General features: G+C 54.4%; 3 protein-coding genes across 3 annotated transcripts; 1 reads left to right on the top strand and 2 right to left on the bottom strand.

Annotated features, from left to right (window-relative positions):
• Positions 1-676: 676 nt before the first annotated feature.
• Positions 677-2,701, top strand: V2A60_007165 (M35 family metalloendopeptidase; the record flags this gene model as incomplete). Its single annotated transcript, XM_083258451.1, has 1 exon — positions 677-2,701. The coding sequence occupies one exon, from the start codon at positions 677-679 to the stop codon at positions 2,699-2,701; it is 2,025 nt and encodes a 674-aa protein (XP_083114577.1).
• Positions 2,702-5,702: 3,001 nt separating this feature from the next.
• V2A60_007166 (uncharacterized protein) lies at positions 5,703-6,908 on the bottom strand (the record flags this gene model as incomplete). Its single annotated transcript, XM_083258452.1, has 1 exon — positions 5,703-6,908. The coding sequence occupies one exon, from the start codon at positions 6,906-6,908 to the stop codon at positions 5,703-5,705; it is 1,206 nt and encodes a 401-aa protein (XP_083114578.1).
• Positions 6,909-14,396: 7,488 nt separating this feature from the next.
• V2A60_007167 (uncharacterized protein) lies at positions 14,397-15,302 on the bottom strand (the record flags this gene model as incomplete). Its single annotated transcript, XM_083258453.1, has 3 exons — positions 14,397-14,517; positions 14,596-14,891; positions 15,153-15,302. The coding sequence occupies 3 exons, from the start codon at positions 15,300-15,302 to the stop codon at positions 14,397-14,399; spliced, it is 567 nt and encodes a 188-aa protein (XP_083114579.1).
• Positions 15,303-15,767: the final 465 nt, after the last annotated feature.

A 15,767-nucleotide genomic window follows, 5' to 3' on the forward strand; every position in this document is an offset into this window, starting at 1 on the left:
ATGCTGCTGAGGGTCAGGCATTGGATAGTCTACGCAAGATAATTGATCATCACCATCGTTCCTCAAGCGGATCGAAGTAAGGTTACACTGAGAAAAATGTTTCTATTCAATGACTCGTTTTTTCTGAGAGACACGACCGCTTGGCTCAGCCAAGGCAGTGTTGCTGAGGATGAGACACTGGAGAATCTATGCAGGACAAACGTCAATGCCACCACTCGAGAGGTAGGTCGGACGACTTTTGAAACTTCAAAGTCAAGCACAATCGTCTGACAGGCCCCAATAGTGCCTATTCAGCATTAAAGAACGAGTTCCTTCTTCAATCAACACTGAGTTTGTTATGCGTAGATCACTCCATGCATTCTCGATATCGAGTGCATGATGGTGCTGCTTGGATAATTTCCCTGTTACCTCTCGACGCCAACAGACAGCTCCGATCGAGTGACTCAGTCCGCATAGAATATAGCAGGATTATTATACCTTTAGCCAATATGTTGAGACTTTGCTCATGGCATGGTTTCCGTTTCCATATTGAGCTTCTTCTTCTTCTTGATGAGCCGTATAAGACGATTCCAGCTGCATCTTGATTTTCAAAAAGTTGCATACGCTGATTCAACTCATCTGGTCTCCAACCAAGATCCCGACTCAGGCAAAGAAATAAAGCACGAAAAGGCAGATAATGAAGTTTGGCCTGATTCTCTTCCTGTCCTTCCAGCAAGCGCTATGCCTCACCATACCTGCCAAAGTTGTAGAACCACCACAGCAAAACAAATCCTGTCGGCCCAAAGAGCCTACTGCGTCCATGACATTGACGGGCAAGCGAGCAGCCGACGGTAGCTGCACGAGCAAGCACAACGAGATCGTCAACAAGGCCTACCAAGACTGCGCCAGGATGGCACGGAAGGGCGTCGAGGCCCTCGCGGGCGGCAGTTCGTCTGAGCTGCTGCAAGGCATCTTCAAGACGACCGACCAGCAGGCCGTTGCCAAGATCAAGGGGCAGCTTCAAGACATTGCCCAAGAGTGCGGACGAGGAATGACGGGGGGCCAGACGCCCGTTACGTGCGGCCCCCACGAAGAGTGCAAAGGCAACACTGCCGGTCTGGCCTGGCCAAGCGGCCCGCCGGGAACAAACAAGGTCCATCTCTGTGACCATGGGCTAGAGGCGAGCCCGGCGCCGAGTTGCGGCGCCCCTGGTTCAGACCTCGGCTACGTTCTCTTGCACGAAATGTCACACTCCTGGGGCAAGACCACGGATCACGGCTATGGCATACAGGCTATCCAAAACGCGAGCATGACCGCCGAAAAGAGCATGATGAATGCAGACAGTTACGCTGTATTTGCTAAAGCGGCTGATCTGGGATGCAGCATGCGGGATTTGGGCGCCGGCGGCGGTGGTGCTGCCGGTGGTGGAGGTACTGCCGGTGGTGGAGGTACTGCCGGTGGCGGAGGTACTGCCGGTGGCGGAGGTACTGCCGGTGGCGGAGCTACTTACGGCGACGGAGGTACTGCCAGCGGCGGAGGTACTGCCGGTGGCGGAGCTACTTACGGCGACGGAGGTACTGCCAGCGGCGGAGGTACTGCCAGCGGCGGAGGTACTGCCGGCGGCGGAGGTGCTGCCGGTGGCGGAGCTACTTACGGCGACGGAGGTACTGCCAGCGGCGGAGGTACTGCCGGTGGCGGAGCTACTTACGGCGACGGAGGTACTGCCAGCGGCGGAGGTACTGCCAGCGGCGGAGGTACTGCCGGCGGCGGAGGTGCTGCCGGCGGCGGTAACTTCCAGGACGTAGGTACTACCCCCGGCAGTGATGGTTCCAGCATCACTCCCGGCGATGTCAACTTCCCGGACCATAGTACTCCCAGCAGTGATGGCTCCGGTAGTAGGCCTGGCAATGTCAACCTCCAGGGCGCAGGTACTACTACCGGCGGCGGTAGCTTTGGTAGTGGGCCTGGCAATGTCAACTTGCCGGCCGGAGAAGGTCCTTTTACCGGAGGCGGTAGTTTTGGTAGTGGGCCTGGCAACGTCAACTTGCCGGCCGGAGAAGGCCCTTCTACCGGAGGCGGTAGCTTTGGTAATGGGCCTGGCAATGTCAACTTGCCGGCCGGAGAAGGTCCTTTTACCGGAGGCGGTAGTTTTGGTAGTGGGCCTGGCAACGTCAACTTGCCGGCCGGAGAAGGCCCTTCTACCGGAGGCGGTAGCTTTGGTAATGGGCCTGGCAATGTCAACTTGCCGGCCGGAGAAGGTCCTTTTACCGGAGGCGGTAGCTTTGGTAGTGGGCCTGGCAGTAAGCCCGGCGTTGTTCGCCCCGGTGGTATACCGAGCTTTAATCCTGGTAGCAGTTCCGGTAACGGCGCCGGCGGAAATGTCCCAGCCAATGGTATACCGAGCGTTGATCCTGGCAGCGGGTTCGGTAACGACGCCGGCGGGAATGTCCCAGCCAATAGAATACAGAGCTTTAATCCTGGTAGCAGTTTCGGTAACGGCGCCGGCGGGAATGTCCCAGCCAATAGTATACCGAGCGTTGATCCTGGCGACAAGCTCGGTAGCGACGCCGGCGGGAGTGTCCCGGCCGGTAGTAACTTCGCGACCGGTGGTAACTTAGCGACCGGTGGTAAGTTCCCGACCGCTAATACACTGGGCGGTCAATCTAGTGCTAGCCTCGGTGGCGACCCCGATGGCGGCGCTTTTGGTGATTTTGTCGGGTAACGCTGCCTCTGTTGGCTCAATACGCAAACGCTCTGCCAGGGTGGCAAATTTGCCGTCACACTGCTGCAGTGCCGCATGAGTGTTTGAAGCAGGATTGTTCAGCTTAGGAGGACAAGCTTCTGAACAAAAGTGCAGGTTCATCGGAAATATTTCTCTTATTGGCGCGGATATGATGTCGATTTTGAGAGTCACATTCGCAAAGCGCTAGCCAGCAGACCCATACAGGCAGCCCGCTTGACAGCGTTTTCTTAATTTGGATGTGAGCCAAGTACATATTTATAAGCTAGCAACATTTAAAGACCTTGTTAAAATCATCAGCATGGACTTGAACTTGTCAAAAGATAAGACATGGCAGTTACAAATAGCTAATGGTTATCCTTTTTTAGCTTAGGATATTGATGAGAAAGGTTAGGAGCGGAGACAAAACCCGGTATATATGGAGATATCATCTCTAATAGTAGAATCTAACCGTGATTCAGGAAACTCAACGAGGAGGATTCCCTCTTTTTCGATGCTGTTCTTTCTCCCAAAGCAGAAAGTCAAGTTTGGTCATCTGCTGACAGCGCCAAGAGCAACTGTTGGCCCGCACATACTGACTACCAACAATGACTGCTAATGGGCTGGTAACTGGCAGCAACTTGGTCGAAAATCCTAAAGATGCCAGCACCCTACGCGCCGGCAATACCAGTACTTAACTTGATCACAACAAATGCGGCAGCCGAGTTTTACGTACTGGCAGTCTGCAGACAGCGGGTTTAGGCTGCTAGCAACAGCGCGCGCGTATTGACTCGGCCAATTACACCTGCTGGACATATAATCTAGTTGCCGGTAATGGAGGGAGTCAGATGTATTTAATATAGTTTAAAAAAGGAAATAAAAAAAGAATAAAGAAACCCGAACTTCTTTGTTGAGGCAAAGGCTCCTCGAGGAGGTGCAGACGTGGCAAAACGGCGGGCGTGTCTGGACGAAGCCATTGGGGCTAGCGCTATGCATAGCCTAAGAACCTATGGCGAAGAAAAGCCATCATACGACGGCCACGCTCATACGTTTAGCTCTGCCTATCATGATGGTTCGCTTAAGATGTATACGCACCATTTGACTGCTCCAACAGCCGAAGGGGAGCGACCTGAGTACCATATGACGCAGCTGAGGACATTTGGTATGACAGACACTCGAGCAACCTTCCTCGCAGGAGCCACATCGGTCAGAAATGCAAGAGATTTAGCTCGTCAAGCACGAGAGAGTCTCATCCTGACGGCCAATACTAAAGCGGCGCAACAGCAACAGGCAGCTACAGTGGAGTATAGCGCGGAACTACACAGCAATAATCCATTGCAAGGACGCGTTGAAAATTCAAAAACTGCGTCATGGCAGGAATCCATGATGACCTTTAACAACATATTGCCGACACTTGTGTCAAGGACTCTGAAGACAATGGTGATGTACCCACCATTCCCAGGCATCGCAGTTCCGACCAGTCACAAGATCTAGGCCAAAATGTGACTGCTTCAGATACCGATGATCTGTCAACGAGCTGTGTGTCGAGCTTGACCTCAAATGGAAGTTCATTGGCTGAAAATAAGGGTTTTGACGATGAGTGAGAGATGTATAAATTGAAATTCCAGACATTTAGATTCTGATAATGTACACTTGCCGATTTCTCTACTTTGTTATTTAAGCTAGGTCTAGGAGGTATGAGTACTTACTCTACCCAAGTTATGTGCTTATAATAGAGTAAATATAAAGAAGGCTTTTATTACTAGAATTAATCTGAATGCGCGAGAGCCTCTATAGCAAGTCAAAAACGCGGCCTTCGCTCTGTTCCGCCACGAAGAATCAAACCACTACCGTCACGGCATACAGGCACCGAACCCGCGAATGTAAGAATTACGCTCTGCACCCCCGGCTGCAGCCTGCAGCACTTACTGTAACCGGGTCACCCGACCTGTCCGCGGCTGTCCCGCAGTATTTCGACTTTGAAGACGCCCCGCTTTTCCCGGCCAGGCAGCACAACCTCCCGGCCGATACACTCGGGGGGGCGCGGCAGGCAGGGGGGCGTGCGGCATATTGCTGTGTGCAATCGACTCTAGTAATATTGCAAACGTGCTGCTGACTCCGATGGGCTCGATTGCTTCCGACCGGGGGTTCTTGAACCGGTTCCACCCGCCGCCTACTGAGTATACGAACGGCAGATGCTGTTCCCTGGCGTTGTTGTTGCCTGGTGTGGCTGCTTCTACTAATAGTCCTCAGCTGAAAAAAAAAGGGGAAAAGACACATCAACTGACTGCTCCATGTTGTAATTCACGCTTTACAACTCGTAAAAAAATTTTAAAGTAAACCCAGTATTCAAAGCGATGAAAATATTCTCGATCGACTCTGCAATTGTCCAGACGCGGGGAGCCACTTCCAGGCATCAGTCATTGCCTATCGACAAGGTCCGCCTATCCAGCGATCTGCCTTGCGCCACTTTAAACTGTCCCCCCATCCACTCATCATCATCCCGTCCCGGACTAGTTAGACTGGTGCAGTGCAACAGCATATCGTGTTCCCTATGCCTCCCAGCTTAGTGACTGGTCGCGCCCCTCACCCACCACACACTCCCGGGGCACGCCTGCAGCGGGCGCGGCCGGGCAATGGCGGGGTACCGGCAGCAAAGAGGGTGTGCAACCTGTGAGTCAACCGGGCCGGTGACTACAGACGGGGGGGCTTGAGAGCACCGGTCGTGTCGTAGGCACCGCGGCCCATGTTGACGGTCACTGTATCGCAGCTGGGAATCTTCAGATCTGTATGTGATTGTTTTTTGTCATTTGGCCTTTTTGGCCTTGTGTCTATGGTATCCTTGTCCGAAACTAATAATAAAATAAAACATGTTTTCTGCTTGCTAATGTCCTTTGTACCGTGTCCTGTTGTATCCCGATATAGTATAGTATAGTATAGTAGTAGTAGTAGTAGCCCATTGTTGTTACACGCTCATGATCCTCCTCTAAAGACCTCCACTCCTCTACTCCCAGCGGTAGAGACCGTCATCGTAGGCGACGCGGTGGCGACGGCTTCCGGGCCCCACGGTCGCGCGACGGCTGGGCACCATGCGCTCCCGCAGACGCCTGTCCTGCTCCTCCTGCTCCTCCTTCTCGAGCTCCAGGCCGCGCTGGTGGGCCCGGCGCTCCTTCCAGTTCTTGTCCTGGACGGTCAGGCGGCCCATGGCGGCGACGGGCACCTCGTCAAACGTGTCGCGACGGCTGCGGCGCTCGGCCACGGGCTGCTGCTGCTGCTGCTGCTGCTGCTCGGCAGCCGCGCTGCGCGAGCCGGGACGGTTGGAAATCTCGTCGTTGGCCATGTCGATGCGGTCGCGCAGGTTCTGGGTCCTGTGAGAGATGCGCTCCTCGTCGCGCTCCTCCCGCCGGCGGCGGCGGCGGCGACGCTCCTCCTCCTCGTCGGCGGCGGCGGCGGCGGCGACGGCCGACAACGACGACGCAGAGTGGCGGCCGTGGCTGTTTCTGCTGCTGCTGTTGTTGCTGCCCTGGGAGCTGGTCGAGGCCTGGCGCGAGTGCCGCGACGACGAGCTGCTGACGGGCGAGGGCGGGTAGTGGACGGGCAGCTGGTGCGCGCGCGACGGCCGCTCGTCGACCAAGTACGGCCGGTTGTAGGATTCGCGGGGGGAGGAGGAGGAGGAGCCGCCGCCGTGCGGCACGGAGAGGTTGGCCGAGGGCGAGGGGGGCGCGCTGCGCGGCATGTGGTGGCCCAGGGGCGGCGTGCGCGGCGTCGGCGGGTTCGACACCAGCAGGATGCGCTCGCGGCCGCTGCTGCTGCTGCTGTGGACGTTGACGACCCTCTGGCCGTTGACGTAGATGCCGGGCGAGCGGTGTCGGCGGCGGGACGAGGATGTGGACGAGTGGCGGGACGAGTGGCGGGAACCGTCCGAGCCGGCGTCCAAGGCAGCGGCGGCGGCGGCGGCGGCAGCAGAGCTGCGGCTCGAGGGACGGGGCGAGTACTCGGGGGTCGGGGGGAAGCTGGTTGTCGGCGCGACGATGATGGGCGCGGCCGGCGCGGCGGGCAGCTTGTCGTGCGTCGCCGAGGAGGACTGCACCTCGATGTGGTCGGCGCATGGACGGCCGTAGCGCGAGGCGACGCACAGGTAGGTCTGCTCGGGGACGGTCGAGCGGCGGCCGTCGGCGTGGACGCGGACGACGACGGTGGTGGTGCACATTGTGAAGGGCTGTTCGCTGAACCCCGCGATGGGGGAGAGGGACAGTAGCTAATGTGGTGGTGGTGATTGGTAGGAAGACGACGAGTTGGTCTTGCACGCGGAAAAGTGTCTCTACTGTGTGTAATAAGTAGAGAAAAGAGCACAGAAGAGTACAAGGAGTGCAGTTCAAAGACGAATCAGCTCTTTGATGGTATGAATGGAGATGGACAAGGACATGTTGGGAATGGAGGCGGGAGACGGGGCAGATATATAAGTAAACAGAAAAAGGTAGAGTAGGGAAATCGTGTAAGTCGTTTCTTGGTGGGGGACCAAGCAGCAAAGGTATCCGCAGGGTGCAAGTGGTGAGAGGTGGGAGTGTGTGTTGTAAGTGGTGAGGGAGGTGTGGTGTAAGTGTAAATGCATGTGTGCGGATCAAGGTGGCGTCTCTGAGAGGGCTAACTGGGGTACGGAGTATGGTATGGAGTATGGAATACTTGAAGCGAATATAGGATATGGGTGGAAAGAGTAGGTAGTTACAGGACAAGGTCACTTTTGTGTGCAGCAGCCTTGTCTGTGGGAAAATCCAACGAAACGGCGTGGACGACAAAGCCGAGGGGGGGTGCGAACATGGGCGCTAGGCTGCCCTCAGAGGCCTCTCTCTCTCTCTCTCTCTCTCTCTCTCTTGCTCTCGTCTCTCGTCACACCCCCCTCCGAGTTGCAATCATTGAGCAGAAATGGTGGTGGCTTGACGCCGGTAGTGCTGTGGGTTTTGGTGGCCGCGACAATGGGCCGCCGCGACCTTTTGGGGCGGCCGTTTCTGCCTGCTCGAGGGTGGAGGGGGGGGGGCCTCAGGATGACTGTTCGGCCTGTGTCCTGCAAGTGAGGCAGGTTGCCTGCATACTCAGTATGCTCTATTCGAGCAGGTACCGCAGATGGCGTTTTTTTTTTTTTTTTTAATTTTTCTTTTCGCTGGTGGCTCCGTAGGGGGCGGAGGGAGCTATCATGGCATGGGTTGTGACCCATCTTGCTTACAGCCGCTACAACAAACTAGTTGGTTACAAGGTACCGGAGTAGTTACGTCTTTTTCCCATTACAGGGGGGAGGGTAAGTAGAACAGCAGGTGCAAAGTACCAGTAAGTGACCAGCAGAGCAGGCGAAAGGCTCGAAATAGTGTCCATTGAGCAAGGGGGGGGCAACTACACCAAACGTCAACTAACGATTTTCTATTTTCGAACGGGTTTCCCGGTTTGAGACCAGGTAACGCGAGAGCCAGCCAGTCAAGTGTACGTCTCTTCGTTTCTCTCTGGCGGCCGAGCAGGAGGGCGGCCGAAAGAGAACGCCGTTGCAGCGGTTGCTGAAACTTGCAACAGCCAACTTTTGCTTTGGGGTCGTGGGAACGGGCCGCCGCACACAAGACGAACGGCACAAGAAGACGAGTGGACACCTGGTTGCAGCGCGATTCTGGGGGCCCAGCATCTATTCTTGCTTGCCTGCCTGCCTGCCTGCTTGCTTGCTTGCTAGTGTGTGTAGTTGCTGGTTTCGGTCGCCGTCTTTGGTCGAGCACGAGGCCACGGCGTAACAAGGCTAGTGTAGATTTGGGTTGGTAAAAGTCAGAGAGAGAGGAGAGTGAGTAGGAAAAACGCCTAGCAATTCTCCTCGCCTCTGGTACCCTCGGCCGTGGAACACCGTCACCGCACACGCGAATTGTTAGTTTATTCTTCTCTTTGATTCCGTTTCTCTCTCTCTCTCCCGGGTCATTGTGCCGGTGTGCCGCCTTCATTCCCCCCTCATGACCAAGGGGTGTTGATTCCATTCTGTTCCATGGAAGAGGACAGCCAAGCAGCCACGCCACATTGTTGACACTGCGACTTTTTTTTTTTATTGACATGCTGCAATCTGTCAATCCCGCCCTATTTGATGCATCTTGACATATAAACCCGCAGGCCAAAAGGGAGGGGGGAGCCACTAAACTAGCCCGGGCGATGGCGTCCTGCAGACGCACACAAGACAATTTTTCGTCCTCCACAAAGCCGGTGACGCAGATTTTGATTCCACGTGTGATTGTAAAGGGCTGGAAAAGCGATTTGAAGAAGGGAAAAGAAAAGCTTTTCAAGTCATGCTTGCAATTCGTCAACGCCAATCTCACGCCAATCTCTTGGCTTTTGCCCCCGCGACGAGCCTCACTTTTGTTGAACTCGACAATCTTGTCCCCTTTCGAGTATACGCTGCCCTCTTTCCCAGAAAGACGCGCAATCCAACTCGAAGCGACAGCTTTTTTTTTTTTTCTTCATCATTTGCAACCAGACTTTGCTGAATCAGCGAAAACAGTACCTGTGTAGGGAAACCACCCCCAACTGTACAGCCTCGATGCTACCCGTCAGCCGTTCAGCCCTGGCGGGGGGCTGTGTCCTTGTTCGCACCCATACAAACCCCAGCCAACCCGCTACAAAGTAATACTCAGTACTCCGTAATTCAGAAACGAAACATGTACGGATACGTCTCTCTTGTTGCACAAGCTATCTTTGCAAGCAAATGTAGACAATCTACGTCATTGCCTCAACTCGACCAACTTGCAGATCATCACGGCAACGCATTGCGCAAAAATCGATAGCGTCGTTTTTTGAAAAGAAATATTTTTGTTTTCCTTCAAGCCACTTTCCGCCCCCTTTTCCTCTCTTGGACCCCTTTTCGTTACCAAAATCTTTAAAAAAAAAAGCAGGGCATGGTACCAAAACGACCACCACCGCCGTCAGAGGCGTCCGTCAGCAGACCACAGCTACCATGTACCAATAGATGACCCTGCTCAGACGCAGGCACAGGCCACCACCTATTGGTAGCCCTGTTGTCCTGACTCTTTTTTTTTTTTTTTGAGTTTCGTTTTAGCGGCAGAGAAGGCTCTCTCGAGATGGGCATTCTCCATCTGGGGGCGGGAAAATGGCTCGCAACTGGCAAAAAAGCAGGGAAATCGTGCCCTCTGTGAATGGGGTTTCGAGACAAATCAGCCATCGAATTCCCGTCTTTGACCATGCTGCGATATCGGTGATGCTACCGGCTCGTGGCGGGGTTGTCGTCATGGCATTCTCCCCAGGAAGGTGGAAAGCGGGCAGCTTGTAGACAAAAGACGTCACACAATTGTGACCGGTTGTCGAGCTTTACGCGAAACCGGTGTACGTCATGCCCTTTTTTCCATTTTGAAATTTCCGTCTGCCCCTCCAAAAGGTACGTGACGAAACGACAGAAAGAGAGAGAGAGAGAAAATCGCTCTCTGCTTGAGCAGACTCTGCGTCGTCGTCATTCTCAAAATCTGCCTGTGGCTTGTGAGGCCTCCCCTCCCCTTCCTCCTGGTCGTTGGGAAGAGGAGATAAAATGTTACCGTTTACGGCAACGAGAATCCTTCAGCTACAAAACATCGTCATTGGTTTTTCTCACTCTCACTCGCGATTGTTCCTGCGTCTGCGGGCTCCTCCGCCCGCCGCGACTGCGCCGTTGCTGTGCTAATGCTTTGCAGGAACCGCCCTGCACACAACGCATCATGCCCAGCAATCGAGGCAGTGCAAGAGCTGATCTGCCGTCAAGGCTGAAGAGCCCATCCGTCATGCCCTTTTCTTGCAAATTGAGGCTAGTGCCTCTTCTTAGACTGTGGCTCAGCGTAAGCCTCGTCTGGCTCCGCCGCAGCGGCCCGTCCCAGCCTTACTTGTCGCCATCCCCTGCCAAAATTACAAGGGCCTTGTCATCCAGTCCCCCTTCTGTAAGGGGGGCCAAGGTCTGGCTGACTGGCTCGCAGGCCTCCATCGCCGAGACTCTTGTGAGCACCAGCAAGCGCCGCGTTCCGAGTCTCTGGGTTCATGGCCGTGTGGGCTCGCTCTCCATCCTCTGAAACTCGACTAGGCCGCTCGACACGGCCATAAATTGCTATTTCCAGAGTCGTCGAGATTTTTTTTTTTCACATTTGCAGAACTTCTCGTCGCCGACTCGACCGTTTTTGTGTTTCGGGCGGGCAGCCTGGCGCGTGCCTCGATAGGCTCGCGACGCTCGCTTCACGCCGAGCCTGCAGAGATTCCATCGCAAAAGCGAGACTCTCTGCAGACTGTACTGTGGTGATTGGATTCCCAGAAACGTCAGGCCCTGCGCTGGCAGGTCTTTAGCCGCCCGGGCGTTGGCATTGTGTGCAAGTGTTTTACCCATTCATGTGACGCGAGCGCGATGCAGGACCTGAAACATTGTTTTTCGTCGTCGTTTCCTCTCCTTTCTTTCAAAATAGGAGTGTTGACTAGTACGTAGATTCTCTTCGGCGCCAAGAGAAACAAGTAAGCGCCTCATTCATTGTCGTCGGAGATGGTGTTGCAACGTTCTGCTTGGCGCATTGCCAAGGATCTGGTGCCGGAATAGCAAAATGGATCGGGGCCTGAACATTGACTACCCTATACCTGCCACTGGGCATTGGTTGTAATGTGCAGAGCTTCGTACGGCACTGATTTAAAACACAGGCTGATGAAGAGCTGGGGTGGATTTCATTACTTTAGACTCGAGAAATCTTTAAAGGATCGTAGCTTTCTAAATCGTTTCTGCGGGGGACCCGTTATTTGGTCCAGAGCCGATATTGGGCAATGGACACTGTCGACCATGGACCAGTCTAGCTCACGTTATCTTGCTGCTGTAATCCTTCCAGACATCTTGAAGCTGTTATTTAGCCAACCCATACGGCTCTCTACACCCTTGGTCCAGCTCGAATGTACTAAACTCAGTTTGAGGACCGTGGCCCTGACAGCAACCTGCAAGAGGACTGTGTAAGAGCCTCGACTCGGGTGCATTGACCGGACTCATCTCTATCCCAGTCGCATCGCCAATGGTAATGCATATCCGTTTTTTTAGCACGAGCGTCTCCAGATTGCGAGGTAGCTGATACAGGAGGGACCGGCGGGGAAAAACGAGAGAAACCCGTGAGGAACCGCCACGGCACAACGAATTTGCGCAGGTGCGCAACCTCCTCCAAAGCCGATGGGCACCCGCGGCTTTCCCAGTGCATGCGACTGCTGCCAGGCGCGCAACCTCCTCCAAAGCCGATGGGCACCCGCGGCTTTCCCAGCGCATGCGACTGCTGCCAGGCCGGGTGTAGGACCGCAAGCTTGGGTCCAACTCGGTCCGGGTGTCGCGGAGAGGGTCTTGAGTCGCTATGAGCGTCCCGATGTCTATGACTTCTGTGACCCTCTCCCTCCCTTTGGCATAATCTCGAAAGAGAGACCATGACGATTCGAATTGCTCAACTCTGTCGGCGGCTTGAAGTAGAGGAACTAACCTCTTCTCGCGAACTCGATGCAGATTCGCTGAATAAAGCACAACCGGCGACGGCGGACAATCAGCCCCTTGGCAGATTCTGTGCATACAGACTTCCAGGACAGCTGAAGTAGGCGCATGAGTTAAAGAGGGTACAATCTTTTTGCGATCTGAGAGTAACTTGTACACATAAACGAGATAGAATCCAAAGATTTTGGCCATGCGCAATTGATGAAGCAGTTTCGGTCCGGTGGGTTCCGACAAGAGGCCTACAGGGCAAGATGCCGGAAGAAGTAGCTCATACAGGATAGACGTTTCCAATCAACGTGGCCCATTCACTGTCAAAATGCCCCGACCTGGCGCGAGGCTGATGAAAAGGCTCACGAGTGCATCTACATCCCCAGGCTCGAGTCTCTGCACCCACGTACTCTTGAGCTCTTCCGACACGCTCACACGTCAAATGATATGTCAAGCCCGGGAGAATGGCAAGTGTCGGGCTGATGGTGATGGCGTAAAGCTCTACTCGGCAAGTCGTATTGCAGCGTGTGGCGTGGAGTCGAATTGATCGATGCAAGCTGCCAGCTTCGACTTCTTCAGCAGGGTGCACAAAAGAAGAGACAGAGGCGGCCCCCATTCGGGCGTCTATTGAAGAAGGATGATTGAGAAAGGTGTCCACGCTAATAGTGCATAGAAACGTCGAGCGGTAAGCCTCGATGAAATGACATGTCTCACACCCATTTGGCGCAGGATTAAAATGCAGCAGGTCGGACTACAGAGCAGTTTATCTACACCGACATCGCTTTAGCCGTGGTATGAGACTATTTCCCCGGTTGTGTTACTACTGCAGAGATTGCTGCAGAGGCCAGTTCCGAGGCAAAACCTTCGGTGCTCGCGTTTCAAGGAAGTCTGCAAGAGAAAGCGTCAGTCTACAGTCAACAAGATCCCGCCTCTCTGTGTGGTCAAGCTGTCGAAGATGGCTGTATGCGCTGAGACTGAGAGAAAAGGGCTACCGGACAATCTAAAACAACCCTGGAAGGCTAGGACCGACAAAGACAGCCTCTATCTACTGGAAGCATTACCCATATGCCCATCACCGGGTTTGATACATCTCCACCTCGGCGAGCTATACATGATCGATGTTCCGATATCAAGACGAAGCTATAGACATTCATTCAGGACCTGCGATGACGCATTGTCAGAGCAAAATCCCCTTGGATGTTTCGAGAACTCCGACAGGTCGAGTTAAACCTTTGCTCGCCCGTGGAAAAAGCAGAACACCTGCCGTTCCGGATGCATCTCTGCTATTTTCCCTGCCCGACAAATCGGTATTATCTCTCGTCATGGTTATCTCTCATTATGGAGAGAATCATGGCGTTTCAGTAGCTTGAGAGTTGGCCTAGCATGAACAAACGAGTTGGATTTGAGTGGCTGACCAGTACGCCAAAGCGCATCTCGCTCCACTCGATGGAGATTCACCCAGTAAATGAACATGTATTGAGACAAGTCTCTGCTTTCTGTACCAGTATATTGAGCTTCGGATATGAAATTTTACATCTCGATACCCTGAATTTCTGCAGAGAACACATCGACGTGAATGCCTTTGGCGCCGCACAAGGTCCCGTTCGCGACAGTCTTACGAACCCGAGTATCAGCGCCGTCGTCGCATACCGTGACGGGGGTTTTGTGACGAGAGCGGAATCTGTTGGAGGGTTATGTCAGCTGTGACACTTTCGGCACGTAAGGCGGTTTGCAGTTACCTAGTGTCTCCTTGTAGCCGCTTCTCGAATGGATTTCAGGCCGCGCACTCGGGCCACACCGAGCCAACTACCACCCAAAGTCAAGGACCCGAACTCACTAGGAGATGCATTGGATAGTCGTAAGGATAGATGGCTAGGCAGCTAGGAAGCGAAGCGTCGTAGAAACCAAACATGCCATCGGTCCACAGTCATGACAGCGATGGACGAACTGCTGGAAATAGGGCACTGATGTATGCAAATGATAGCGTGGCTCGCAGAGCCTTTCCAAGTATGCGGTCAGTAGAGATGCTCTGGTACTTTCTACATCTTCAATGGGACTTTGCACTATTACGAAAGTTTGCAGTCATTTACGCAAGACAGAATATGTGTCTCCTAGGAGCGCGCAACAGCAAAAAGACAGTCACAGCGCTGGAAGGGACGTATCGCAAGGAAAACTGGCTCAGAACCGAGTAGAAGATGATTATTCAATGTCATTACCTCATGCGTCATATGTTTGGGCCTCCTCCATCTGCCGGCGGTATCGCAGCCGCTGCTGCTCTGGCGTCGCTATTTGTACGCAGTCGTAACATCCCCATACGGCAAAAAGAAATCGCCACAGTCTTTTGTGTTCAAAAAGTGTTAGCCGTCGTGCATATCCCCCGTGACCGTGCCGTTGAGAAGGTGACTACCGTGCTTACATGACCCCTACCAAGAACCAGTGCGCGGCGTTCATGAGGCTGGGCAGCGTAAAGGCCACGCCGTAGTGGGCGTGATCGAGCGAGGAGGAGTATTGCAAGTCGCGGTCGTCGTCGTCGTCTTTTTTGCCGGTGCTGCTCGCGCCCGTGAAGATGATGAGCACGAGGCCGCCCAGGCTGATGGCCAGGGAGACCACGTCGTGGAGCATGGCTCGCGCGGGAGTCAGAGCCTGGAAGCCCATGGCGCGATTCGTCACCGACACCATCTGCCAGCTGTCGTTGAGGATGGCGATGGAGATCTATCGCCAAGCGTTAGCCTTTGCCCTGGCTTCTGGCGCCCGAGGCTGTTTTATTTTTATTTTTTTCATTTTTTTTTTCCTTCTCGCTCACTCCTCGACATCTCCATAACCGTTTCGAGTTGTGTGGGTTAGGTTTCTCCACACCCCGCATTTTGCCTCCATCTTGGCGCCGATTCGACGATGATGCTATTCCGGCGGGGGGAGGGGCGGTGACGCTACTAGAAGGGACGAAGAAGAACAATCTTGTGCAAAACCACTTACACCGATCATGCCGCCAGCAACAGAACCAATCTTTCCGGGCCAGCGGTTCGCGATGAAGCCCATGACTACCATGGCCGCGATCGACGTGGCCCACCCCAGCGCCCGCGCCACGGCCTGGCACGCCGCCAACGGTGCCGTGTTTCTGCTCATCGGGGACGCATTCCTGGGTATGCCGCGACGGATTATCGAGTGGTGGCTACTAAAGTCGACTTCTTTGATTTGCAAGGCCGTCTAGATGAAAAAAGAGGTGGCGATGGAAGGGAGAGGGGAGGGAGGAAAGGGAACCGCATGGCCTCCCAAATTAAAACGTCAAGGGAGAAAAGAGAGGGACGGCACAAAGCGCTTCCTTGTGTTCCGCAGCAGTGGTTGCATTGAACAACGCTGTCACGGCATGTCCCACCACGTGAACACGGCCGGGCAGAAGGTATTTTTAGGTTCACCTTTAAGTATGAGCGGGCGCTGCCTGCAAAGAGCAAGGCTTTGTAGTGGCGTCCCACGCCAGCCCATAGAGCACCGCCTTTTACCATTGGCTGGATAGCAGAGGGAGGGAGGGGGAAGAAGGATGATCTTGCCTCTGACGGCATAGCCTGAGCTCCCAGGCCGAGTCGTCGTCGG

The sequence above is a fragment of the Cordyceps javanica genome, chromosome 4 (assembly GCF_051103115.1).
Source record: "Cordyceps javanica chromosome 4, complete sequence".
Taxonomy (NCBI): Eukaryota; Fungi; Ascomycota; class Sordariomycetes; order Hypocreales; family Cordycipitaceae; genus Cordyceps; species Cordyceps javanica.